We start from the raw sequence: 26373 nt of genomic DNA on the forward strand, positions 1-26373 counted from the left end.
GGCAGACAGTTATATTAACAACCATTGAATAATATGGTCTGGAATTACAATAGTGTATTAATAGGTGATAATTACAAATTAGTAAATTAATACATATTGCCTCAATTAGCTTCAGTAATTCTAATACTGTACCTTACTGGAGGTTTTACTGCAAAACAAAAAGTAATATTGTTAAAATGCATGAGAAGAAACCTTTTTAAGTTAGCCATAATCTATCTTTATGTTCCAACAGCTCCATATGAATTTAGGCATTGCATAATACAAAAACCAAGAGCTAGTGACAAGACGATGATTTATGCCTCCAGCCAGGAAGATTCGGAGGGCCCACGGAGGGTAAAGTGCAAAAGGGGGAGGCTAGACAGCTGCTCTCAGTGGGCTTGCTTTGGCAGCCAGGCTGTAGTTACCTCTTGTGAAACCTGTACCTGCAGACGAGCTAATCCACAACTACTCTCCACTAGCAGATGGGGTGAGGAAGAAACTGTAGATGAATATTAAAGGAACAGAACAGTTCTTCAATCAAATAACAGATTCAAACACTGGCAAATGAACTAGCAGCCATTGAAACACAGGTGCTGGCATCAATATGACAAAATGATGCAGATTCTCTTCCATGTTGCTGTAAAACAAAACTAAATCTAAAAACAGTTCACATGAGGGGGAAAAAGAAAAAAAATAGGAGGAGTAGCCTAGCTGTATGATTGCTCCCAAATGGCAATCATCTCCCCAGAGGGCAACACCAACTTCAAATACTTTCATGTTCTGCATCCAAATTTGTGCTTCATTAGACTACAGAGTTTTCAAGGTTTCCATTGTAGACACTCTAATTGCTTATTTGAAGCAGTAATTCAAGTGTAAGGAAGGACCCCAATATCAAATTCAACCACATCACAACAAATGGGAGTGCCATATTGATATATGTGTATATGGGTGGCTGGGAGTAGAACAAAAGGCTGCTATTTGTCTGAAGGCTCATGGGGAAAGATGCCATATCAAAACCAGCACAACATCCGTCAGGCCTGTCTCTAACTTCCCTTATCAATTACTGAGCTGTCATCTAAACTCTTGCACATAAGCAAATGTTAAAACATTTAAAACAGGCCTGCATAATGGATGCTGCTGTGAGGGCAGAGGTATATCTTGGCAGATGTGAAGAAACAGTAGCTACCAAAGGCATTACTGTACTATATTTGTGTGAGAACAGAAGCTACTGATTCCACTACTGTAGAGTTTTATTTTGGAAGAAAAGGATATACTACATTATGTATTGAACATATTGCATTAGAATAATTACAGTTCGGAAGACAATGCCACTGGAATAATTCCACACTTGTTGGTACAATACTGGTACCATATGTGCAAGTGAGAAGCACCCAATTATATTGCCTGATTACATATTTTTATTCAGAGGTGGGTAAAATAAAAGGAAGTTGGTTAGTGGGGGATTGGGGGGTGGTGGGTGGTTGCAAAGATTTGATGAATGCAAGTTACCAGCATTTAACATCATATTTTCAACATGTTGAAAAGAAGCGTATATAAAATCAACAGAAAATTATATCTTAAAATGGTTTTTGTCATGACTGCAGTAAGGCTATGGCTGCCATGAAGCAAAATTCACAGGACCCTGTTTTGGAATTAGTCTTACTTAGTATATACTTCTGAGACTGGACCAGTAATAGGTGTTTTAAAGTGCACTTTTGGTGGCAGAATGGAGAGAACCTTGGAGAAGAAATCAGTACAACAATGACATTACAATGACAGTGTCCCTTTAGCTGTGTCAGCATATCACAACATTTTTGTTTTGCAAATTCTTGACATTAAACATTTCAGGATACATTAATAAATTGAATTATGTTGTAAAATGACCCATCTCTTCTGTTCAATGTGGTACCTGAAGTGGATTAGCTCAATTTCTTATTTATTTATTCTGTGAAAGATGGCCACATTTGAAAAGGTAGGTCATATGGATTTGATTTGTGGTGGTTTTAAAATGCAGTCTAGTAGAAGGTGATAAAGGGGATTCTCTCTCTTTCAAGAGCCATTACTATTAACATTTAATTACAAAGTACAGTGAGTGCTCCTCCTGGAGGAGTCAGGTTTACCAGTACTGTATAAAACATTGGAGCATTACCCTTCCAATTTCCACATACTATTCATTTTAAAAATGTATTTTTTATTGAAAGTTTTTCGTCTCCCATCACTTTTTTTCTATATTTCTGTTACTTGTTGGCTGTTCAAGATCATGCATCTTCGGATGCTTAGAAAGGTTGGGGGGTGGGGGTGGGGGTGGTAGTCACGCTTCTACATGCCTATGATAATACAATCAGCTTTGTGAATGATTGGTTAAGAGATACGATTCAGGTGGGGGAATCCAGCCTGCATTAGTTCTTTTCTTTCCCACCACAAAATCTTTCCACCCCCACGAGCTCAAGATTGAATGTCTCATTTTCATGGGTAATCTTCCGTCTGGTGAACTCTGCTAGAAATTGAGAAGCAAGTTGAAATAGAACTTTGGAATTTGAACTTGCCACCTTGTAATTGGCAGAACAGTGTTTGACTAGGAGCTTCTTTATTCAGTCTGATTCTTAAACAAACATGTGGAGAAAAAAAGGTCAAATACTCCGTTTTCATAAATTTCTGCTGTTGACATATTAACTAGAGTTTGACAAGATCACTGAACCCACTGTAGATTGCGATCATAATTATTTCTACTTTTGAATTTTAGGTACATCACCTGCATCAAACATCACTCCCAAATAAGTCAATTTAAATACATTGAACATTATGAAATAAATTTTTTAATGAAGTAAGACTTCTAAATCAGCTGGGCATATGCTAAAATGCAACAAATATAAAACTGACTTATGCGTTTTATTTAACTTACCTGTGTAGATCTGTATACAATACATATGATATATTTATTAACATTAAGATTTATCATGCTTCTGTCACTTCAGTTGCATAAAAATCACTAAAACAATAATGATCACAATGAAATATGCTTATTTATTCATACTGTACCTTATGTTATACTGTAAAAACCAAAATATTTATTTAAGTTTTTCCTTAATGTGCTAGGAATATGAAATGCAATGCCTGCAGAAGGAAAGGCTTAATGAAACAGTTGGAGATTAAAAACACGTCATGTTGCACCTTACCTTCTTTCAGCATGCCTACTTTTAGGCATTTCATGAAACGGCAGGCCTGGCAAGACTTGCGTCTACGCTTTGTGATTTCACATTCATTTGTCGCTGGGCAGCTGTACTCAATGTTACCTGCAGTAACAGAAAGACAGAAAAATAAATCAAGGAAAATTTCTGATTGAGCATCCTACTTTAAGAACACAGGGCTGGATATCTGCTGATTTCTTAAATCTTCCTCCCTCTCTTTGCCCTCCTCCATACCCTCCTCCCCAACCTTCTCTGGTCCTCTGTGGTTAAATACATTAGTGTCTTAATGAAAATGCATTTTGTTTATTGTCCTCTGGAGAGGAGGGTCATCACACAGAGTGCATAAATTGCTAGTGCAGACAAGGCAGGTTGGCAGTGAGTGTAATTGTAACCTTGATACTACATGTTAGCAGTACTCAGGGTCCATCACATTCCCCTAGAAACATATGCAACTCCCTGTAATTAGCACCGCATCCACCTGGGACAGCAGCTCTGATGAAATATTTCAGAGTTAATCACACTTTGTAAACACTGATTTATATTGACTACCCTTCTCTGAGCCGATGCTTCCTCATTAAATAACAGATTAGTGGAACACTAAGAGACTAAATACTGAAAACTCCTCATTCAATGCAAAACCTCGTGTAAAACAACAGATCTGGGAAAGAAATCTATTCACATATACATCCCATTTACACAACTGCTTAACAGAAAACATTACAATTCAACTTGTATTCAGCAGATGCAAATTGTGCAATCTCTCCTGCAGGAAAGAAAATGAATTCTCAATGTTTAACATTGGTTACATATACAAAGAAGGAATAACATTTTTAAAAAATATGTATTTTTTTTTTAAGAACAGGGAGGATCTAGCAGGAAACTGACATATGGTCCGGAAGTTTTACATTTTTTTTATTTTAGAATAAAATGCTCTCTCTCACTCTCATCTATATTTGCTTAATTGAGGATATTAAAAATTAGGAAAACCTACTGGGGTCCATTTATGGAAACATTTATGGCTAGATGCAATCTGTAACTTGCTGTAAAAGTGTCTTCATAGCCACATAAATGGAAACAGCAATTGGTCTGCATAATGTAGCATATGGGGCAATGATTGTGCATCTAACAGGCCAGTATCATTGAGCACCGTAGCCATTGATGCGGTATGAGATAGGAACTGCTGAGCAACAGACAAAATTAGTGACCAAATACTGATTCCATTATAACCTAATTGCCTGTAGATACTCTGAGAAATTAAATGGCGATGCACTACCACAAATGCGGTAATCAAATGGATTCAGGTATTACTGGAGAGTAGGAGCTTTATTGCAATGGCTTTGTATTGTGTATTATGCCACCACATGCACTGCAAGGTCTCAGTAAAGCTCTGAATGTTGTGCAAGGATAGAAAATTCCAGTCCTTTCCAGTGTAACCATGAGTTCAGATAAGAGATCATACTTTATGTCAAAAGAAGTCACAAGAATTATATGACACGACTGGTACTGAACTGATATTCTATAGGTGACACTACCTATGCACAAACTATTCAAAACCGAGATCCTGTTCAATCTAACTGATCTTTAAAAAAAATTATTCTACTTCATCGTAATTTATATGAATACCTTCTACAGAAGTCTTACAAATGAAGGCATAAACAGGGCAGGTAATCACGGCTAATAGTGACACTCACCTGTGAGAAAGATGGTTCAAAAAATATTCTTTCAAAAATTATTTTCAAGTTTCAATCTCCCATCACCTTCATTAATTACTATATGCATCATTAACTAGTCATTAATTACTATACACACCATTAACTGCTCATTTTCATCTTGAATAATAGAAAAAATTGCCCAAGTTTCACCACAAAAGGGGGACTTTGCATTGTAATTTCAATATTTATTCATCTGAAATGAGTGTTATACACGAGAGTTAGTGGAAACTTGAGCATTTAAATAAAAGGAGAGTAATGTGTGCTTTTTAAGAACTACAAAAAGTTCACCAAATTTTAGTTATAACCTAAATAACTAACTGTACCTTATGTACAAACAATAGTTAAAGAACAATGACAATGCAGAAGGTCCAGTCAATATTTGTCGTTAAAAACATCTTAGTTTCTTTTCATAAATACAGGGTAGGTATTGAATGGATAAAGCAATTTTTTGAATATTTAAGTTTTTCCTTCTGCATGAATCCAATTGAAAACAAACAGCTGGTTCCTGCTAAAATTAGTGGAAATGACTAAAAGGAATGATAAAGGAATAAAGACCTCTGGCATTCCTGAGGAAATATTCAGTTTGACATTGTTTGCTGTGTACAATTGCTGGCCTCTCTACATCATCTGTGGAAAGTCTTTTAAACCAGGTTTAATTTTTTTAAGGTGCTTGTTCTTCAGATAATTTACTAACCACCCTGTTATTTTGCCAACTGGTAACTACATCGAATTTGGGGTCATCAGTTAACTAATTAGAAACATAATAAAGCAAAGTTGTTTCATTAGTATTGAAACTAAGACTACACAGCGGGACCCTTATCTCCTGTGTGTCCTGATAATGCATTTTTTTACCTTAATGACAAAAAATTTGTAAGAATATTTGGCAGAACCTTAATGACAAAAAATTTGTACGAATATTTGGTAGAATAGCAAAAAGGTATTACCTTGTATAGTGCGCTTGAAGAATGCTTTGCAGGCCTCACAGGAAGCAACACCATAATGATATCCTGATGCTATGTCACCGCAGACCAAACACAATCTTTTGGGCATGGAGTTCAACATGTACTCGCACTTGGTCTGCGAGTCTTCGGCTATAGTGCTCGAACAGTCGTCGTACCGTTTACGGGAGCTGCCGTTGCTGCCCAAGCTGGTCGTTGTGTAGAGTGGGGGAGAGTCCAGGCCATTCTGGTGTCCATTCATAGTGGAGCTGTAGCTCCCACTGGCGTCCGACGAGCCACCTGGACTGTGGTGATTGATACTATCTGTCAGCGAGGCAGGGCTGGACGGCTCTGTCTTAATGTATGATGAGCAGCTCGAATCAATGTGTCGATCCTTGGCTGACATTCTGCAGAGAAGCCTGTGAAAAGCATCGAATTAAAAACAACATTCTTTAGGGGCTTTCTGATAGGCAAGGGACCAGGCATCATTCATTCGTTAGTCAATACAAGTTGTTCTACACGAACATAATCAGCATAAGGGCATGACAGAGGTTTATCAAAGCTAAAGACAGGTGGTAAACAAAACTTAAAGGTGGGGGTGGGGGCAGAGGAAGTGAGGAAAAGGAAAGAAATCATCCTCAAAACTGCTTCTCTCCCCAAAATAATTTCTCTCATTCAAATTCTACCTTGGGAATAGATTTTAACAGTCATTGCGCAACAGTTACAAATAGGTATTATCTGAATATAACCTGCCCTTATCTTAATGCTAAAAGACTGGCAAGATTTTAAAAATACAGATATGCTGAACAAAATAGGCACAGCTAGGCTTGAAGCAATTACTGTGGTTAACACTTTGAGATTTAAATGTGAGTTGTCTCAAAATGCTAATAGGGAACTTGTAACAAAAAAAAGTACAATGACAAAAATCCCCCAAAGATTGATTCAATAATTTTTCAATTGACACAAATTAACCCCCATTTGAAAAACACAACCAAATCTCTGTGCTCAGTGCAGAGTGACATCAAATTCTGCATTGACAGCACAAAATGGAATGAAGTCAATTCTTCACCCACAAAAGGATAAGATCATAACCTCCCAAATAGCTTTTTTCTGACAGAAAAGGTTTTCTTTGTTAAATATAGTTTTTAGAATTCCATTGCTCTTGCTGCTAATGTGAATTTTAGTGCCTCTAATTTTAAATTCAACTGCAGACCAGAATAAAAACCAGCACCTGACAACTGAATTTATAGATAGTTGTGCATGTTCTAATCCCACATTAATAGTGCCATGGAATTTCAAGAGGAGAGAGGGAGAGTGCACTAATAATTTCCAACTGAAGTCTGTGAACATAATGTATTGGAGAGCAGTAATTACAATGTAATAAGTGGAAGAGTAAGTACTCTAAATTAGAGGAATTCACAGAGCTGTTGTAAGTCAATGCACATTCAGCTCTCTCTAATGTTGACTTGGGAAAAATTTAATCCCCACTCTTTGCCCCGAGTGGTAGTCAAGGGATGGGAGAGATATCAATTAATTACTGCTCTCATTAACAGCACTGGCTGCAAGGAAAATTTGTTGCAGGCAAGGTCCTTGACTCATGCAGTCTGGTAAAGAATGACCCTCTGATACCACACCAAAGCTGGACAAAAAGAGCTGCTTGACACTTTAACACCTTTTTATATGAACAAAGAGGAATCTATAGCACACTATTTACTAGGTTGAAAAAGACAATTGATAACCTGTTGAATTAAATGAATCATCAAATGCAATTAACTAATTGCAAGGTATATGATCGGACACATTCTAATCAAAAATGATTAGTGTATTTCCAGGTTTACTTCCATTTTACTATTAGTTAACTGCATTCTGTTAAGTAATGGGGAGGTCTAAGTATTTGTGTACCAATTATTTTCTCCACTTTCTGGGTTTCCCTTTTGAGCATATACTTGCTATGAGAATGTATCTACCTCCAGGTAATAGACCTATTATGTCTCCAGTTATGTTGAATACATTTTCAGATGGTTTCTAAACATGTTTTGGAAGAAAACAGAGATTAGGATGAGATTAAAAAGTAAATATTAAAAATAAACTCAGTCCCTTGTTGTTTACATGTATACTGCATTGATGAGTAGAAGTAACACATTATCTACTGCCACCTGAAACTTTCCAGATTTCCCATTTAGTTCAATGATAACTGGACAATTCTAAAGGTTTTACCATTATATGCTGCACTGCAGGTTCTGTAAGAGGCTTGAACTCTGTGTTCCTTATCAACTTTGGAGCAATAAAAACAAAAAATTGTGACTGTAACAGTTTATTGATGAGTTTTAAGTTTGGAGGATAGCCTACAATCTCAAATCATACAGCATTTTCCCTTTTGACCTGTCAGTCATTAACTGAAGTAATGGTCAGTGTTTGGACTTGAATATTCTTGCCTCTTTTGAGTGAGTTTTGTTACTTCTTTGTTGGGCTACGAAAAAGCGAAAATGGCATCACTCAGCTCATCGCACTTCAGTGATCCCCTATGGTCATGCCGAACACTATGACATCGACCATGATACCTTCCATGGCAGCAAGTCATCCATAATGAAGCAGACGAATGAAAGAAAAAGCCCTCCCTTTTTCCTTATATCATTCATCTAAAGCCAATGTGGTTCATCAAAATATGGGCACTCTACCTGTTAAACTGATGGCCTCATTAAACGAGATAACAGACTATTGAATTCTGTTAAATCTGTTAGAACATTTTTAAGCTTACAAATCAAAAATGCCTGCGTGTAAACAATGCCTGACAAACAATGTGGCACACTATATGTATTCAGAACGTATTTTCAAACTGATCAATATAATTTCTATTGTGAAAATTATAGAAAATTGGCATAGCTGCCTCTACTTTTGATCTCCCAACACATAAACAGACCTCTTCACAGTTACAAATTTCCTGCTTACAAACCACAAACCCGAAACAATAATGCACCTTTTCAAAATCATGTGGTTTCCTAACTGATCTTCCCTGGATACAGGATAGTAATTAGCTTTAACACATTACTTTCTATTTTTTAAGATACATTTAAAAATGTAGTCTTTGTGCAAAGTATTGTCAAAATAGTGATGCTTACAATAGATTTTGAAAAGCACTGCTTTTCTTCTGAGAATCACCCAGACTTTGGGCATGTAGCAACTCACAACTAGAAAGTTATTTTATCTGAACTGAACGTTATTTGAAGACATTCTTATGAATCAATTTCCTTTTCCACCTCATTCAAATGCAATTTTTTTTTCTTGCTCTGAAAAGATTCTGCAAACTGAGGGAGCAACCTTCTCTGAATTTAGATTAGTGGTTCTGAAAGTAATCACTGTAATTCTTTTGTGCTCCAGTGAAAGAATCCAGCTACAATGTTAACGTTTCTGCTTTGAAGAACACATTGTAATTCACTTTTCTGCTTGAACTAATTGTACTCTCTACACAAGGTGCCAAAATATGGATCAGTCAATAGGAAAATGGCACCAAACTGCATTCAACTTGGAAGGGGGGGGGGGTGTGGGGGGTGGTAAAAGCACATCTAGATGATACAGTATGTCAGGAATCAACACTGTAATGTATGATTTGGGAAAACATGACCATTTCAGTGTGACAAGGTGTCATTATGGAATCTAAATGATACAATGGCTTGTCAACTGTCGGAGCAAACATATCATCATTGCATTAAGGCATAGTGGTGAGGAATGAGCACTTTTTATTCTGGCAACAACAGCATTTTACAGCTGTATCTGAGATTTCTATAGGTTAGGATTAAAATCCAGAGTACCGATGAAATGAGTGTCAGATGGTCAGGATGTGGAACAAAAAGGAATGTGTTGTTCTCGAAATGTACTTATTTTCCTTTTAAATTGTGTACCTAATTTTAAAAATACATACATTGTGAATTATGGCCATGAAGGGCAGAAAATAGAAAATTCTATTAATAAACGTCATTGCGAAGGGCAAAGAATTTGTTGGAATTCAGAGAGTTAAAAGAGGCAAACTACAGGTATTACAGCAAGAAGAGTTAAGAGGAAAACTAGGAGCTTCACACTGCAACTACTCATCAGAATTTGACATAATGTCACGCAATCCTCTTAATAGCATACTGCAGTCCTTTACTCTCCTGGCAAGAAAGTGGCTATTGAAATACTACAATAAAGCAAACTACATTTTCCATAATGGAGCTGAACACATTGTCTGAAAGGGATAAATTAAAAAGGGTGAAGTGCAGGCTGAAAGAATCTTGCATAAAGGACAAAACAAAAATCCTCCAATCTGTGCCAGGTGGAGATTCTGTGCATTGGGAATGGATGCAATTTTTGTGACAACAATAATCTTTCTTCAATCTATTTTTAGATTTCTAGTTTAATTTTTATTTATTTCCAAATGTCGTTAAAAATGGAACAAATAGTCAAGTTCATTTATGCAAATATTTTGCCCTAATAAAAGATTAGTTCTCAACACAGTCTGTATACATTTGTTGTGAAACCCTGCAGCATGCCAGAGAGAACAATTCTTTCAACGTATTTTAAAGTTGGATCCAAACTACTATCATGGTGCTAATTTCACTTCTGATTAAACAGTCCAGTGAGACAAACAAGTATTACCCACATTAAGATATTATTGTGTAAAAAGTTTGCGATAGCATAGCACAAACTTTAACTCAGCAAACTAAAAAGAATAACAAATTTAAACATTGCTTAAAACATTTCTATTCCGCCTCCTCACAAGAACAAATATAACTAACCCAATTCAATTAAGTGTTTTGCTGTTGTAAAATACCATTGTTTATAGAATGTTATGAATCTTGGCTGATTTATCTCTTTTCCCTGTTCACTAACTATTACACCTATTCAATTTCTGTTGTATCTCAATTATGCAACATCCTACAGTTGATGGAAAGTTATCAAGTGGTCGACCTGTACAGTTCACAAGTCTTTATCTATTGTACCTGCCAGTTTGCAGCGGGCAGTCATGTTCAATTACATAAACTATAAGTGTCACCATTTTTATAAATGCAACTTTATTTTGCTTCTTGTTTTAAAAAAAAACAGTGGAGGGCAAGTCAAGACTCTACCGTCTGTTAAGAAAATCAAGATTTTGGTTAGGAAACAGTATAATTTCACTTTACCTGTGCATTAATTCCCCATTTTATTCCCTTTCATACAGCAATAATCTCTCAGCTTATTTTTTTCTTTGTGTGAAGTTGATGAAAATAGAATTTCACCTTTTGGGCATCATTTCAGAATCTCAGCATGGAGGAGAGAGGGGCCCAGATAAAATAAATCTAACCTAGCTATCTAGTTTTTCCAAATCATTTCAAAGAAGGAAATAACTGTTCAAAGACTTTCTTTTCGCCCTTCAGTTCCGCGACCACATGACGAAATGTGAATAAAAAAGCTTTCAACAATAGCGGTTACTAATGAAGTTGCTCCATATGCCTGCACCCTAAAAAGCTTGTGATATGTTGTACCAAAGCTCATCAGTGCCACTGATGATTCAAAAGCAGCTACCTACTATTCAGATTTACAACTATCACTTGCACGAGTGAAAACCAGAAGCGGCTTGGTTGCTTTGCATTTTTTCCAGTTTTGGAACACCTTCTTAGTTATGTGGTATAACCAAGGTTGAACAGAGTAGAGGACAGGGCTGGGTTAATCAGGAAAGAGTGATGACTTGGCACCAACCTTGAGTCTTAAAAGTGCCTAGATTATAAGAGGGAAGGAAGACTCAGGGAGATAAAGAATTAAACACAAAGAAAAGGAAAAGTAACTTTCACAAGGAGGCAGACTATAAGAGCAATGCTCAGCAATAGCATTTTCAAAGAAAATCCTGCCATGACACTAGGCTTATTCAGGAACATGGCCTTTAATCTTCAAATCCATGGCTGGAATTGTCTGGTCCCGTTGGTGGCGGGTGTCATGGTGGGCGTGAGCAAACAATATGGCGAGGAGGCCAATAATTAGGTTTACGCCATTGTGAAACCAGTTTGCAATTGTCCGCTCCACCCGTCAATGGTGGGCTGTGTTTCCCGCCGCTGCACATCAGGAACCTAATTTTAATACTTTAGCATTTCATTTTAAGCCCTGCTTGCAGGAATCACAACCCAAGCTGGATCAACCGGGCACGTCGGTGTGTTTCACAACTGTACAGGATCGACATGCACCTGGTGAGCTAGACTTCACTCGGAACTTCAAGGTTGGTTTCCCTACCTTGCTTCAGGAGGACTCGTGATCATCAGCACCAGGCTCCGCAGGCAGCACTACATCACTTTTAGGGGAGCTCATGGACAGGTCTCTACCTACCAGACCAGCCATCATGCGGAGGTGGCTTTTCAATGGCTGCAGGACTAGGGGGAGAAATGACCTCAAGCAAGAGAAGAGGCTGCAGGGCAAGGACTGTACTGGGGAAGAAAGGTGTCCCAGTGTATGTGTGGGGGCACATGTTGATCTGTGCAAGTGATCTCATGATGGTGAGGGCTGAGGAGGAAGCCTCCAGAGGTGAGGCCAGATGGTGATGTGAGGGTGTGTGTGAGAGAGTGAGTGGTGATGTCCTTTCAGCTGGCAGTGAGTGAGATGCCAGTGAATGTGTGTTGGCCTTGAGTGTGTGAGTTTAGAATGATGAGATGGTTGCCTTATCCTGGTGGCACAGATGAGATCGTTCATATGTATCTGCACTGGATGGCCGACCTCTTGTGTACAGCGTTGGCACTGACCACCTCTGCCTCTGCCTCCCAAGCCGGAGTGGTGGGCCTTCTGCGGCCAGAGCAAAGGTAGAGGGCATTGCGGCGGGCCTCCACAGTGTCCAGAAGATGTCCCAGGGATGCGTCACCGAATCGGGGGGCTGCACTCTTCTTGGCTTTTGGGGCCATGTCTTCATCCAGCAGTCCTGGGCTGCAGGCTTTGAGAAGTGCGCACATGGCATGAGGAAGCGGCGAGGTAATGGCATGACGGGCAAATCGGCAGCCGCCTGCAAGCGAGACAGCGTTATTCCTGTGGCTGCATAATTAATGAGGTGGGAAGGGGGCAATACGGTGTGAAAATCCGACATTGCAGCTGGCAGGTAGAACGTCTTTTCTCGCCCGCTACCACACTTAGTGCAAAACTGGGACGATTCTGCCCCATGTCAGCAAAAAAAGACAGGAAATATACTTTTACATTGGTAATGATACTTTAACCTCTGCTATTTGTTTCTTATGCTAAAAGCTGTAAAAACACAGATTTCAAGCCTGTGGCAACACCTATTTAAAGGGATACGCTAATAAAAGTGCAATTGTCCCTTATATCCAGTTGTCCTCATTAAACAAAGATTGTTGGCAATCAGTTGGTGTCTGGGAAAATGGCCTCTAATTAAAAAAAAGCATTTCCCCATTAAATACATTCCCGTTGAATTCAAATAGATCTTTTCTCGCAGATCTTGAAAAAAAAATGTTTTTCCCTAAAATTGACTAATTGTGCAGTCGATTTCAATAAATGCGCATACAACTTACTGCACAGTCTAGTGTAGAGTTTCATTTACACTCCACTTACCTCAGAAATAAAATGCACAGGATGTGTTTCACTGTCATACTCCTGCAGCCTGCAAAAAAAAAAGCCAGGCTCTACACCTGTTCAGTTTTTGTGCTAAGCATAGAGTGGCATTTCATCACAATCACTGTTTAACTGAATGTTTAGCCCTAGCATCTTGCACCATGCTGTCAGCTAACAGCAGGGAGTCGTGGAGTTGTTGGCACATTTGATTTTACTGCCATTAAGAAACCGACTTTATACACTGATTGTCCCAGGTCCCGTTTCAGATACTCCACGGTAACCACCTTCGCTTTTTTTTATGATGACACTGTGACAAGGTGATTTTATACACTTGGATTTAGTAATAAAGATGTCAGTCAGACTAAGAACCATCAGGGTTCCTAATGAATTCATGTAGGGGGGGGGAAATACTGGGGTCTTCTCACACATGTACATTTAAAGGGGTCACAGAGAGATGGAACAAGAGTGTAATTAAAGCCTATTTCATTAAGAGGGGAAGCTGATGGGATATAACAAGACTGTAAAAAAAAGCCTATTTCCTGTGGCTCGAGTATGAAAGACATGTCTTTAACCAGATCAGATTCTATAAATTGGTTGTCAAGAAAGGATTGTTGAGATTTATACCCATCTATCAACCTACAGAGGTAGCTGTGGCAGAGCAGGCTGCTGCGACTCCCATCTGTAAAGTATCTTAAATCTGAAGAAGGCCATCTGCTAGAACAAATGCCTCAAAAGCAAATTTGAGTTATTGTTTATTTACTTTAAAAAAATGCAATGCTCAAATTCTAGATCAGTGACTAGCTTTGAGAAGATTTCTAAATAAAGCTGTTTAAATTTTACCATAAAAGATCTAAAATCTCATTCCTATAAGTGGCAGAACCACTGCATTACTTACAACATGAATCAGTTCAGCTCTGAGTAATTCATAATGTACATTTATCAACAGTATTTCACTGTAAGCCATGATGAAAATGCATAATGTACATATATACATAAAATATAAAATGCACAGCCTTTAACACTAGTCCTGATTTTATGTCATTTTGCATCAGTTTCAGTACAATGCTAATTGATCCACTCAATTGGCATTGGTGCTCTAACTTCCTACCTTATGTAAGTGACAAAGCACAGGAAGAAATAGCTTCCTCCTTGCACCACAGGCAAGACTGGGATTTTTTTTTATACATACATTTGATTGACAAATAAAATGTGCTAGTTTAATGTATAAGGGTTTTTTCTCGCAAAATTTGTTTGGCAATTACATCAAAGTGAATAACTTCATGCATCGTTCATAACAGCACATATCTTCATGGCTGACAAATATTAAAATATTAGACTTATAAAGGTACTGGTAGAAAACAACCTGACAAAATGTCTCAAAACATGTATCTTCCAAGATGGCTGGGGTCTTAGCATCATGAGCAGTAACGTTAATTCTAATGACACTCTCAAGTATGTTTGTACTAGACTACATGCTGCAACTCAGCCTAGTGCTATCACTAAAAATATAAACTGGGCCCCATTGTTAACTGGTGCATGAAGCAACGGGCAACATCTTAGGTTTTGGTGCAAAATTAGAATTTATTCCTTTTTTGCAGCTATATGCAATTGGTTTTTCTCTCCATGTCCCATCAATTTTGTCATTGCAAAATGTTGCTATTGCTGTATTTAGGCTTGTGAAGAATCTTGCCATCTAATTCGGTTTCAGAAGGTCCACTCCTGATACTTATCTCAATGAAGTGGCCCCTGTTGAAAGCGTAAATTCGTAATGGGGCTCTTTGAACTCCCATCTCTACGCTGCCAAATCTTGGTCAAGATAAAAGCATAGATGCACAGTAGCTAGGCTAAATACAAACTAACAATTAAAACCAATGCTTTCATAACCTTTCTTCCTTCTGGACAACAGAGAAAGAATCTACTCCTTAAACATGTGTGTTTGTAGGTGTCTGTGTGCAAATAAGAAAGTAGCTTTCATGCCAGCACAAGATGGTTTACATCCATGTGGTTTACTTCTAAGTGTTGTATAAATAGGGTTTATATTCAGGCATTTCATTCCACACAGAAATAACTGAATAAGTGCTACTGCTTGATGAAACAGAGAGAAAAAAAGTTCAAGTTCAGTTGCCATGAACAGCCATTCAGTTTGAAATTACAGCACCAGCCAAATTGGCCAGGATTTTATGGGGTGGCAGTGTCCTATCCATTGGCCAGAAAGTCGGGGACAATGCCGCATCAGACATGGAAACTCAGGCTGGCAATCCTCAGGCAATTAATCTGCCTGCAGTCGGGGTTTCCACTCCTTTGAGGGATGAGGTCCCACCCCTAAGAACTGCCTGCCAGCCAGATGGTCGGCGGCTCTTCAGTCCCAGCAGCGGCAGCAGGAGCAGTTGCCACTGCTGGTACTGCAGCAGGCCCAGGCCATCCGCCATGGTGAAGGCCCCAGGGTACAAGTAAGTTTGTGGGACTCGCTGGGGCCAATAAGGCAGACTCTGGTGAAGGGGTGGGGTCAGTCATGGGATGTGGAGGAGGGGTGGATCTTTCAATGAGCACAGCCCTTGCCACTGTGGGGCAAGGGGGTGGATTGGGGATCTTCCGTGGGCCCAACCAGTACAGCCCAACCCCTGAGCCTGCAAGGAGGCTGCCTGGGTATACTTGGCGGTCTCCCCAACTGGTGAAGTCCCCATCTTCCTGCCGCTGGTAATACCAGTGGCAGTGGGAAGAGCCCATTGGGTGACTCTTCATTGACCATTTAAGGGCCTCAATTGGCCTAAGGGCAGGTAGGCTTCCTCAACACTGATAAAATGCCAGCAGTAGGAAGGCAAAGGGATTGCCATCCCTGACATCCCACCTGATTTTATGCTCCCCCCCACCCAACCCACTCCTGGCTAATAATTTTGGTATCCCATGGAAGATACTAATTCTAGATGTTAGATTGAGCTGAAGTTTCACTACATTAAAAATATTAACTGAGAGTGGTTTTCTGGAGATTTACACAAATGTATGCTATTAAAATAAAAAATAAAGATGCTTAAGGTTGTAGATCTAGATTTCCAATTACATAGCACTGGTTATATAAACAGTGGAAACTGAGGCCTGAATTTTCATAACAACGGACTCTTCATTGCGAAAATGGCAGAAAGGACTGAAATTTGGAAGTCCTGCCACCAAACACAGCATCTACTATTTTCGCAGGGGTGGGAATGGACCTGGGTTGGGATTTGCACGTGAGCATTTCACCAAGGCAACTACCCATATAAAACGGCAGCTGTCTCCAGTAGCATTTGATTTTTGTTAGCCAAGTGTGGGAAACATGGTGTGTGCAGTTTTGGCCTGGTAGGAGCAGGTCTAAACTTTGTGTAGTCCTTTGGAGAGGTGGGGTATCCTTTTGGAGAGGTAGGTTACCCTTTGGATATGGTCCTGGGATGCCTTTGGGAGAGGTAAGGTGCCCTTTCAAAGAGGCAAGGTGTCTTTGGGATTGTTAAAAGTGCATAAACTTATTGGAACTGTTGAGAGAGCTGTCAAAAAGAACTGTCAAGAGGAACTGTCAAAAGCACCTCTCACGCTGTCGAGGAATTTAAAACTCCTGCTCTTTAAATCTTTAAAAAAACTGTGTGGAGTTTTTTTATAAATTCTTGCTATTCCACTCTGTCCATTGACATAGGTCTGAGGGCTTTCATTACAGGATTTGTGCTGCATGACTGATTTCACAACCTTCCATTATCAAAGTGGGGTGCCTTCCATTTCGCTGTTTTATTGACAGCTCCAGCTGGTTACAGACTCTTTGAAGTGGGACTATGAATTTCAATGCTTTTTTTTTTAAGAGACTAAGCACTTGAGTGAAATGTTTATTCTTATAAGACATTATTTAATTGAAGGAATGTAAATGTGGTGAATGGGTTTTACAAATGAGAGTTATTTTAAAAAATAAAATGTGCAATTGACACTTAGAACTTTATCTTATTTAACTTCAACATGGCTCCAGAGGTCTGCCCATGGTGGATACTGGATGAGTTGGCATGGCAGGTGTAAGGGAAAATGTGGTGGGTAAGGGACAAAGCTTGGTACTAAGTTGGCACTAACTTGGTATGGGACTATAAGGGCCATGGGGGTGGGGAGAGGGCCATAGGTTGACATGGAGGGTATGAGGGATTATGGAAGAGCAGGTAGAGGGGCATGAGGTGGCATGGGTTGGCATGGATGGGGCATGGGGAATATGTGGGGGGTTGAGGGGGTGTGAGAGGTCAGGGCTGAAGGGCCTTTCTTTGTTTAAATGCTTTTGAAAAAATCTTTGACAAAGTGCCAGTGCACCAACGCAGGCCTTCCGTCCATTTCGCCTCCACGCCTGGCAGCTTCCAGTCTCATTCTGGAATCACCTGGCCCGACTCCCAGAGAACCCTGCAACCCCAGAATGAAAATTGCAACTTCCGAGGCACTTTCTCCCAGGTCAGGTTTGCAGCATCAGAAAATGCCCCGACTCTGCAGTCCTGACCCGGAAACAAAATTCATGCCTTAGTGGGTAGTACTTCCACTTTTACAAGAGCTGTTCATGTGCTTTGTTTAAGTTTTATTGTAAATCAAGTGGAACAACTTATATTTCCCAGCACAAACAAAGTTTTACTGTATCCCAGTTCACAATATGATCACTATTACTACATAGTTGATTGTTTATTTCTTCCTTACTTCCAGCACTATCTGTAAATAAAAATTCTATAAAATTCAAATAGACTTCACATCACATCAACATTCTACAATCTTGTAGTCTGTGAGGTATATCAAAATGTAGTCAGTTTATCAATTATTTTAGATTTTTACTTTCATGCATATCAATTTAAGCAGTGTGAAAGATGACTCCTGTAATTGCATTACATTTTTACGATCCAAACTAATTTTTTCATCATTAATTTAATAGATAAGTATTAGGCTGAAGCATATTTAAGTTGTGCCTACAAATTTATAGTGGGCTATTCTTTCTATTCTCACCCCAAATACTAACTTCCTTTCTCAATTTTGTTAAAATACTTTTATTGATTTTACTCTGGTTATACAGCCTCAAGTCTTTTTGTCCTGTAAATCTTTGTACTTGCCCTGGGTCAGGTAGAATGAAACATTGCCAGTGAGTTTGTTTCATGTATTTTGTTTGAACATGCTAACAGGGAAATGGCAAAAGGGCACAGGAAAGGTGGCCTAATACGGTTGGAGATGCCATGTTGAGGCAGATAGGAAACAGAAGACTGGTGGAGAAGTAGAAGTGGTTCAGTCAGTTAATCACTTCTTTTCAAAAGCAAAACACTGCAGATGCTGGAAATCTGAAATGAAGACAGAAACTGTTGGAAATACTCAGCAAGCCTGGCAGCAACTGTGGAGAGAGAAACAAGAGTTAATGTTTCAGGTCATGACCTTTGATCAGAACTTACATCACAACCAAAAACATTGGCCCCACATGCTGGTGGGATCTTCTGGTCCCGCTGATGTGAATGGGGATTTCAATGGTTTGCTGGCCCAGTCGTGGGAGAACCTGCCATGGGGAGGGCTAGGAAATTCTATTACTCTCTCCAGAGATTCTGCCGGAATCACTTCTTACTGATGGTTTTTAGCAAATAGAAATTATAGAAATGATTATAAACACAGTTTTAACAACTTTTCTAGTAGTATCAGATTGCAATAGTTAACTTTATCTCATGGTACGAGCTTGCTGTGTGTAAAGTAGTTGTCATGTTTGCTTACATTGCAACAGTGTTCAGAATTTTAAAAAAATCATTGACTGCGAAGTGCTTTGATCCTGAGGATTTTTCCTCTCTTTATTAATAATCCTGATCTTCAGTTTATAATCGCTTAAAATGTACATTCTTGGAGGGGCTTGGGCAGAATGTCTTGGTTAAGTAATTGAATGACATAGTATACAAATGACATAACATTCCACTTCTTCCAAATTTTGTTAGGGATCATTAAAAAAAGACTGAGGGCTAAATTGGACAATCCCTTAAAATAGTTGAGGGGATCAAGAAGCATGATAAACCCGCACCTGCAGTGTAAGCAGCATGCCAACTTTGTGCTGTCTGCTCAGTTCAATGATTTCTAGGTCCAGCCAGTGTTAAACATGATGTTCTTTGGCTGGAGGCATCAGCAGGGGATCAATATCATGAACAGCTACCATTACTAAAACTAGCCTGCAGCTTTAAAGGGGAGGTGCATTGTGGCTGGAGCAGTGCTGGGTGTCATGGCTGAAGACAATTTAACCTAGAAAGAATGAGGAATGGTACAACAGGGAGGAAACGGGGTCTCCAAAGTTTTCAGATGCTACACTGGAGATTTTGTTCTGGAGAGTGGAAAGGATGAAAGTTGTCCTGTGTCCACATGGGGAAAGGATGCACCATCCACACTCTCAAAAGGCATTAGGAGCAAATAGTCATGGAGGCCAATGCCAGGAGGTTGATGCCAGGAATCAAGCTTTGAAAACCTGGATGCAGTGTTGCAAAAAGTTCAATGATCTCACACAAGTAGTCAACCGAGAAGACAGTGATGATGAATACCAAGGCTCGCTTTCATATTCGCAGCCACCAGCTCAAATACTGACACTGCGCATACCTTCAAGGAATCATTAGAGGTAGGGTCTGCATATGGTGAGACACCAGGCACAAGTGGGCTGCAATCAAAGCAGGGACAAGGACAACACATCTGGCAGCTTGCCAGAGGGTGAGGTCTCACATAGCTTTCACTGCAGGGGATTGAGGTGAGGACTCCAATGAGGCAACCTGCAGAAGAATGCTGATGATAACGCACAACAAAATGTTTGGTGCAAGCCTGCCAGAAAGCCCACATTCAAAGTTGAGGATCATGGAGGTGTGCAACACCAGCTTGGCAAAGGGCCTTGCACAGAGTTTGGAGCCATGGAATTGGTGGCCAACTCTATTTGCACATCTTTGGACCCAACCATGATATAGCGTCGGAAGGCCAATGTTGCATCTTACATTGCTGCACAAACAGCAGCCATCCAGTGTTTGAGTGCTGCAGTGAAAACTCAGACTGTTGTCATGCAAGGTCAACTTACTACCATGCAAGTGCAGGCTGCTGTCACCATGGCTGTGGATTAGTGTCAAAGAGGTTTGCAGGGTGTCACAGCCATCCAGAATTCCGTCCTCCAATAGATTAGTAGGATTACTAAGGTGTTGCCCGAGGGGAGTGGCATTGACTTCATGGAGAATGAACTTGCTATCTTTCTCAGGATGACAGTATTAGTCCTCCCGCCCCTGCCATTCTGCCCATGCGCTGCTGTTGCTCATCAGCCAGCCAAACTGCTGCCACCCATGCAAAGATGCTGTGCTCCACAGCTAGTGGGCCAGAGCTGCTCAAAGTTATTCTCCAAGGCTACCTGCAGTTTCCTCTATTGAAAGTCAGCAGCTTTCCACAAGCTATGCTGCAGCCTCTGGGGTAGCATAGCATTGCACTAGGACAGACAAAGCACATGGAGGACAGGCACTAAGTGAACAGCGAAGGGGCGGTGGTTAACATTTGAATGCAATATGGCATGACTTCATTTCTAAATTTGCTTTGGAATGCTTATTTTGTGACAGATTTTATTTTTGCATTGTGACGAAGGGGATCCTGTGAAGCTCATTGAAGGAAGGAGGGTAAGAATATGGGACTGCTAATGAACGATGAATTGGGATCCTGGTATTGCACTTGAATGAACTCATGGGCAGCCCAGGCAGAAAGACTGTCTCCTCCTTTCGTCCCTTCTTCTTCCATCTCTTCTTCTTTCTCCTCCTCCTCTCATGTGTGTGCCCCCCCACCTGGCTGCTGTATTTCTGGTGGCAAGGGCTATTCCCTCATGCTGGCGAAGTTCAGCAGCATACAGCAGACTGTCATGAAGCTTGACACCTGCTCTACTGAGTACTGTAGGGCTCCTCCAGAGTGGTATGGGCAACATATGTATTGTTTCAGCATGTCAATGGTCTGCTCTATTGCTCTATCACATTGCATATGGTAGTGTGGCTTTCATTGCATGTCTGCTGTGCACAGCAGATTGTTGCAAAGTGAAGACACCATAACTACTGCCAAAATAGTGGGCACTGACTTACCTGATTCACTTTGTTTGATCACGCACTCTCTGGACCTTTGAGGTGGTGGAAGTTCTTTCAGTTCTGGGCAGAACTGACATGTTGAGTTGAGTTCTGATGAAAGGTCATCGACCTGATATGTTAACTCTGTTTCTCGCCACAGGTGCTGCCTGACCTGCTGAGTATTTCCATCATTTTCTGCTTTCATTTCAGAGTTGACATGTGGCTCCTGCAGAGCCATGTCTGTGCACTGGATAGTGCCCTGCATCATGGGGAAGCACTGTAAGAGCACATGTTCACTCTGCCTGAGCATCTCTAGCAAGAGAGAGTGAAATATAGGTAGCTCTTTTTGAGTAGAGTGTCAGCGATTTCCCTAATGTAGCAGCGGATGGCAAACTGCAAGATGTTTTAAATACCTTCAGCTCTAGCCTGGAAGGAGTTAGGCATATGAAAGTTACAGTCACCTTCACAGCACTGAGTGCAGCCCTTGCCCTGCTCTGAGGTTGCAATTGTGGCTGCAGCTGGTGAGCGCAGACGTCTCACACATTGTTCCTTGCTGAGGCTGAAGTAAAAGAATTGCTTCCTGAGCACCCCAGAAGATATGGCCTTCTCTTCTCCCCCTCCTCCCTCTTCCAGCAGTATGTCCTGCTCTATGTGGCCCCTCTTCTTTCTCCAAGTCATACTGGTATAACCATTAGTGTACCAACGTCTGGGAGGAGCACCTGACAAAGCACTTCATGTAGACTTTTGTAACTTGTAACAAATACAGGAAGCACCAAACACTTGTAGAATCATGGCAGCAACAGAAGAAATCAACCAGCAACTAACCTGTAAGTTGCTGACAATTCCTTTAAATAGCACTTGTGTGGCATCCTTCCTGATGCTGAATGTGTGTTCAGCTTTGCAGGGTTAAGTTGGTTGTGGTGTTGAGCTTCAAAATGGCAGTGTTGGCATCAAATCAGCACAGCATGCTATGCACCATCATGGTCTGCCTGCTCTGCACACTTCCGGCCAACGTCCACTGCGTGTGCTCTAATGCCCTCACCAATATGGTGCCAGGTGCAATTTGCCCCTCAAGTGTGCACTTGTACATGTGCCACAGACCCATTTTAAGGCTCTACGGACACTGGAACACCCAAAAATCTTGCACTAACAAGCATGATTTCACACCCACTATCTTTTGGACAAAAATTCACCGCATTTGCTGCTTAACTTATGCCACAGCACACTCTGTCCACCCAGCACCCCCGACCCCACTGATTGTATATCAGATGTCTAAAACAAAAGGTTAGAAGCAATTTTGCATGGCCAGTCTTTCTCTTTTGTGGCTATATGAAGCTTTTACAAATGACAGTACATTTAACTTAATCTACTTGACAAAACAGGCAGTCACTGCTATATTTTGGAGGCCTTGCTAGAAATGCTAATATCTAATTCTATGCTTATCTGAATTAAAACTAAAAAGTATTTTATAAAAAATTAAATTATCTGTGATAAGACATTTTGTGAATCTCCATCTCTTCATTAGTCATTGCCTCTTTGTTGCCCCATCTGTGTAGCAGCAATACACTTATTACAGTTTCAGTAAATTTACAGTAACAAGACATTCCCTTGACAAATTAATCACTTTCCAAGCATTTTATCATATAAATAAAATATCACCTCTGGAGGGAAATCAGTTAAATCAGTTGATTTAACCCATCTAACAGTAAAAGCCTAACATCTTCCTATTTTTCCAAAACAGATGGACTTTTCTTCTGACCAGGGACTATTGTAATGCACTTCAGAATTAAAGGGGCGAGGTGTGAGTTGCTGAACATGTGAAGAATGACAGTACATGTGAAGAATGACAGTGGTTACTGATGTGGGGGGAGGTGGTGGTGGTGGGGCTACCTGGTGTCAGAAAATATGCAGAACACAGTACTCACCGTACTAGGGCTTTTCATCTGAATTGATCTTAGTAGGTTTGACATGAACAAACCTAAAGGAGAAGCCAATCAAGGATCGTTCCTTTCACAGCTGGTCCGCATGGCAATAAGACAACATAACCCTTCATAGGACATGAGCTGATGATATTTCCATACCATGACAACTAATTGAGATTCTAATCTGATGCACACAAAAAGGGAGACAATTGCTTCCTCTGGGCCGAAGGTGAAAATATCCTCTTTTGTGTACTGCTGGGCAACTGTTGGTTATAAAAAGGTAAAAAGTAAAACCAGGAATGGTGGCAGTACAAAATAAAAATGAAAAATGCTGCAAGCTAACAGCAGCTTTGCTAGTATCGAAAGAGAAAAGGTAACTTCCACTGCAGAAACACGAATCTATGTTTTCTCTTTCAGATGCTGATGGTCCTCCTGCGCAATTCAAGCATTTTCAGTTTCTATCCACTGGTGGAAATGTGAACTGCACTCCTAAGATACATTGCAGTGCATGCCTAGTCTTATATTGTGCAATGACAATATGTTAAGACAGCTATGCTGCAGATTGTTCTCGAGGAATGTTTAAACCTATCACTTAAACTAACATGTTTTTTTTTATTTGACCAGCTCACACAGAGAACTGCTTCACAAGCACTACTCTTCATTTCAACCCAAACATGAATATTCAAATCTCTGTTCAGAAGTTTAGTAACTTCTGGTTCGGAAGTCTGCACACAGCGTTATCCAGCGCATCACAACTTTCAGCTAACGCTCGATTATTTCCTGAACTACTTGTGCTAGTTGTCTGAAGTGTTAAAAAAGGTTCTGCTCTCCACCAGGACGGCAGCTGTGATAATACAATTGGTTCCTCAAGGTTAGAGGTGAATATTAACACTGGTCAACCAGGGGACCCGCTTCTCCTTGCAATTCAGTAACTCATTCTAGAAGCTATATATGGGTTGGATTTTGCTTCATTGTGATGCCTCTTGCAGCTGAATAGCCCTTCAGCACTCACTGTCCAAGGCCCACACTTGAACCATTTCAACAAGGTACTGAAGGATGTTGGCTCCTGTGGAATATGGCCCTGATATGAAAATATCTGTCCTGCAGCGAGGGAGAGGAAGGAAGAGGGAAAATATTGAAAGAATATGGCACTATACTAACTAAAAGGAGCTAATGTGGGTCAACTAGACTGGAGACACACACATTTACCTGATTCAGTTGCAGTACTGCAAGGTTCACAACTCAGGATTTTAAAGGATGGCAATTTTGTTATGCCAAGCTTTCAATGGGAATGGTGGGGAATTTTCAACTCTGGCCTAAAATGGGCATGAAGTCAGTGGGGCAACCATGGAACAACCCAAGGCCACAGCCCAGGGTCCAATCCATTTTCAGGTTCGGGCATCATTTGAATTTTTATCAACAAGCTGCGGGCAGTACCATTTAAGTCACGAGTTAGTGACATAAAAATGATCTAGTAGCCTCTAGTGGCTAAACATGGGTATTAGCACTGCAGCAAAATACATTTCCAATTGGTCCATCAAACTTTACAGCAAGCAATTCAACTCATACCCTCCACTAGCTTAAAATAACGTTAGACTGACAAATTTCATATCATAACCTATTAGGTACAAACTGCTTGGGCAATTTTTAACTACCCGGAGCACCAGCTTGAAACAAGCGTTAAATTTTTCAAATATGCAAATTGGGGTCCTGCATACAAAATTCAAGTTCCCTTTGAATTTTTTATTCCTGGAGTTTGCCAGGAAAGTTTCAGTTTATACTTTTGATGGCCGAAGAGAAGAATAAACTGTGTGGATGTTTTAGGTGCAAGTCAAATTTCTTGGTCATTCAGTAAATTCCAGGTCCAAAAGAAGCAAGTTTCAGCTCAAATAGTTAAAATCTGTGGATTTGGAATTATTACAGCATATATTACAGCCTATTAAGTCTACATTAAAATCCACGTATGCTTGGTGAAAGTTTGATTTCCTGAAAAAAATGACTTAACATTATATTGTTCTTCTGAAATTACATTGATTTGGAGTTGTGACAGGAGCTTTTACAATGTTAAATCAAGAAAAGTAACTTGCACCTCGCCCTGTCCCTGCAAAATAAAAAATGTAGCATAAGGTTTTTTTTGCTATAATGTTCAGCTATAGCATATTTTGCTGTGAGGCAGGGGCTCACGTTCTTATTGATGAAATAAGGAATTTATTGCACTTAACTCGGTGAACCTTTTAAAAGTAAGTAAAAATATCCACTCTAATTAAGGGGAATATAATTGGTTCTGGACATACAAGGTGAGCATTTGCACCACTAACAAAAATTTCTAGTGTTTTAAACACCCCACGAGCCCATTTTTCTTTGAAATATGTGGAACAGAGATGCATGGACTAGATGGATGTGGTTGTCTTTAAACTCCTTGTTTGATTTATTCCGCCTCTTTTGGTTCTATGTTTTCCAATTGTTTCTTTTCCATTCGAAATCCCATATCAGATTTGCAAAGAGTGCTCAGCAAGTGAATTGGTGACAGGGAATAATAAAATGTGCAGACTTGACATTCTAAAGAGGTTCTAGCAAATTCGGTAACACTTAATGCTCTGTTAAAGGGCTGCTATACTGAAAATAAATCACATCCTTTTAACTTCCTCTTAATGCAAAAGAAAAATACCATCAAGAAATATTCATGTTGTTACCCAATACAGGCAAAAAAGATGCCCTGTAAGGATCCAGATAAAGATAATTTGGTTGTAATCTCCTCAATGATCTATATACTGTATCTAAATCTATATGCAAATAGAAGCTTTCAAGCATTTAACACAATCCCCAGCATCTAGGGTGAGAGCTTTCAGTTTACATTGGCTGCTTAAATAATTTACTCTGCTTGCTTGCCTATTGGCACTGAAGCTGCTCTGGTAAAATCCACAAAGCACACTCTGAATAACCAGATGGACTAACTATGCAGCAGGTGGGACAGATGGCACACAGCCCTGTCTGACGCTGGATGCTTCAGCACGAACTAG

At 40.0% G+C, this 26373-nt stretch overlaps 1 protein-coding gene across 6 annotated transcripts in view; it reads right to left on the reverse strand.

Annotated features, from left to right (window-relative positions):
• The window catches only part of esrrga (estrogen-related receptor gamma a), a 268041-nt gene that overhangs the window by 75599 nt on the left and 166069 nt on the right, over nucleotides 1-26373 (reverse strand). For all 6 annotated transcript variants that reach the window (XM_078557074.1, XM_078557073.1, XM_078557075.1 and 3 more), the window contains 2 exons: nucleotides 5824-6236; nucleotides 3156-3272 (listed from right to left, as the gene is read on the reverse strand). In XM_078557074.1, coding sequence (XP_078413200.1) covers nucleotides 3156-3272; nucleotides 5824-6236 — 530 coding nt within the window. The remainder of the gene's footprint in view (nucleotides 1-3155; nucleotides 3273-5823; nucleotides 6237-26373) is intronic.

The sequence above is a fragment of the Cetorhinus maximus genome, chromosome 14 (assembly GCF_964194155.1).
Source record: "Cetorhinus maximus chromosome 14, sCetMax3.hap1.1, whole genome shotgun sequence".
NCBI classification, from domain to species: domain Eukaryota; kingdom Metazoa; phylum Chordata; class Chondrichthyes; order Lamniformes; family Cetorhinidae; genus Cetorhinus; species Cetorhinus maximus.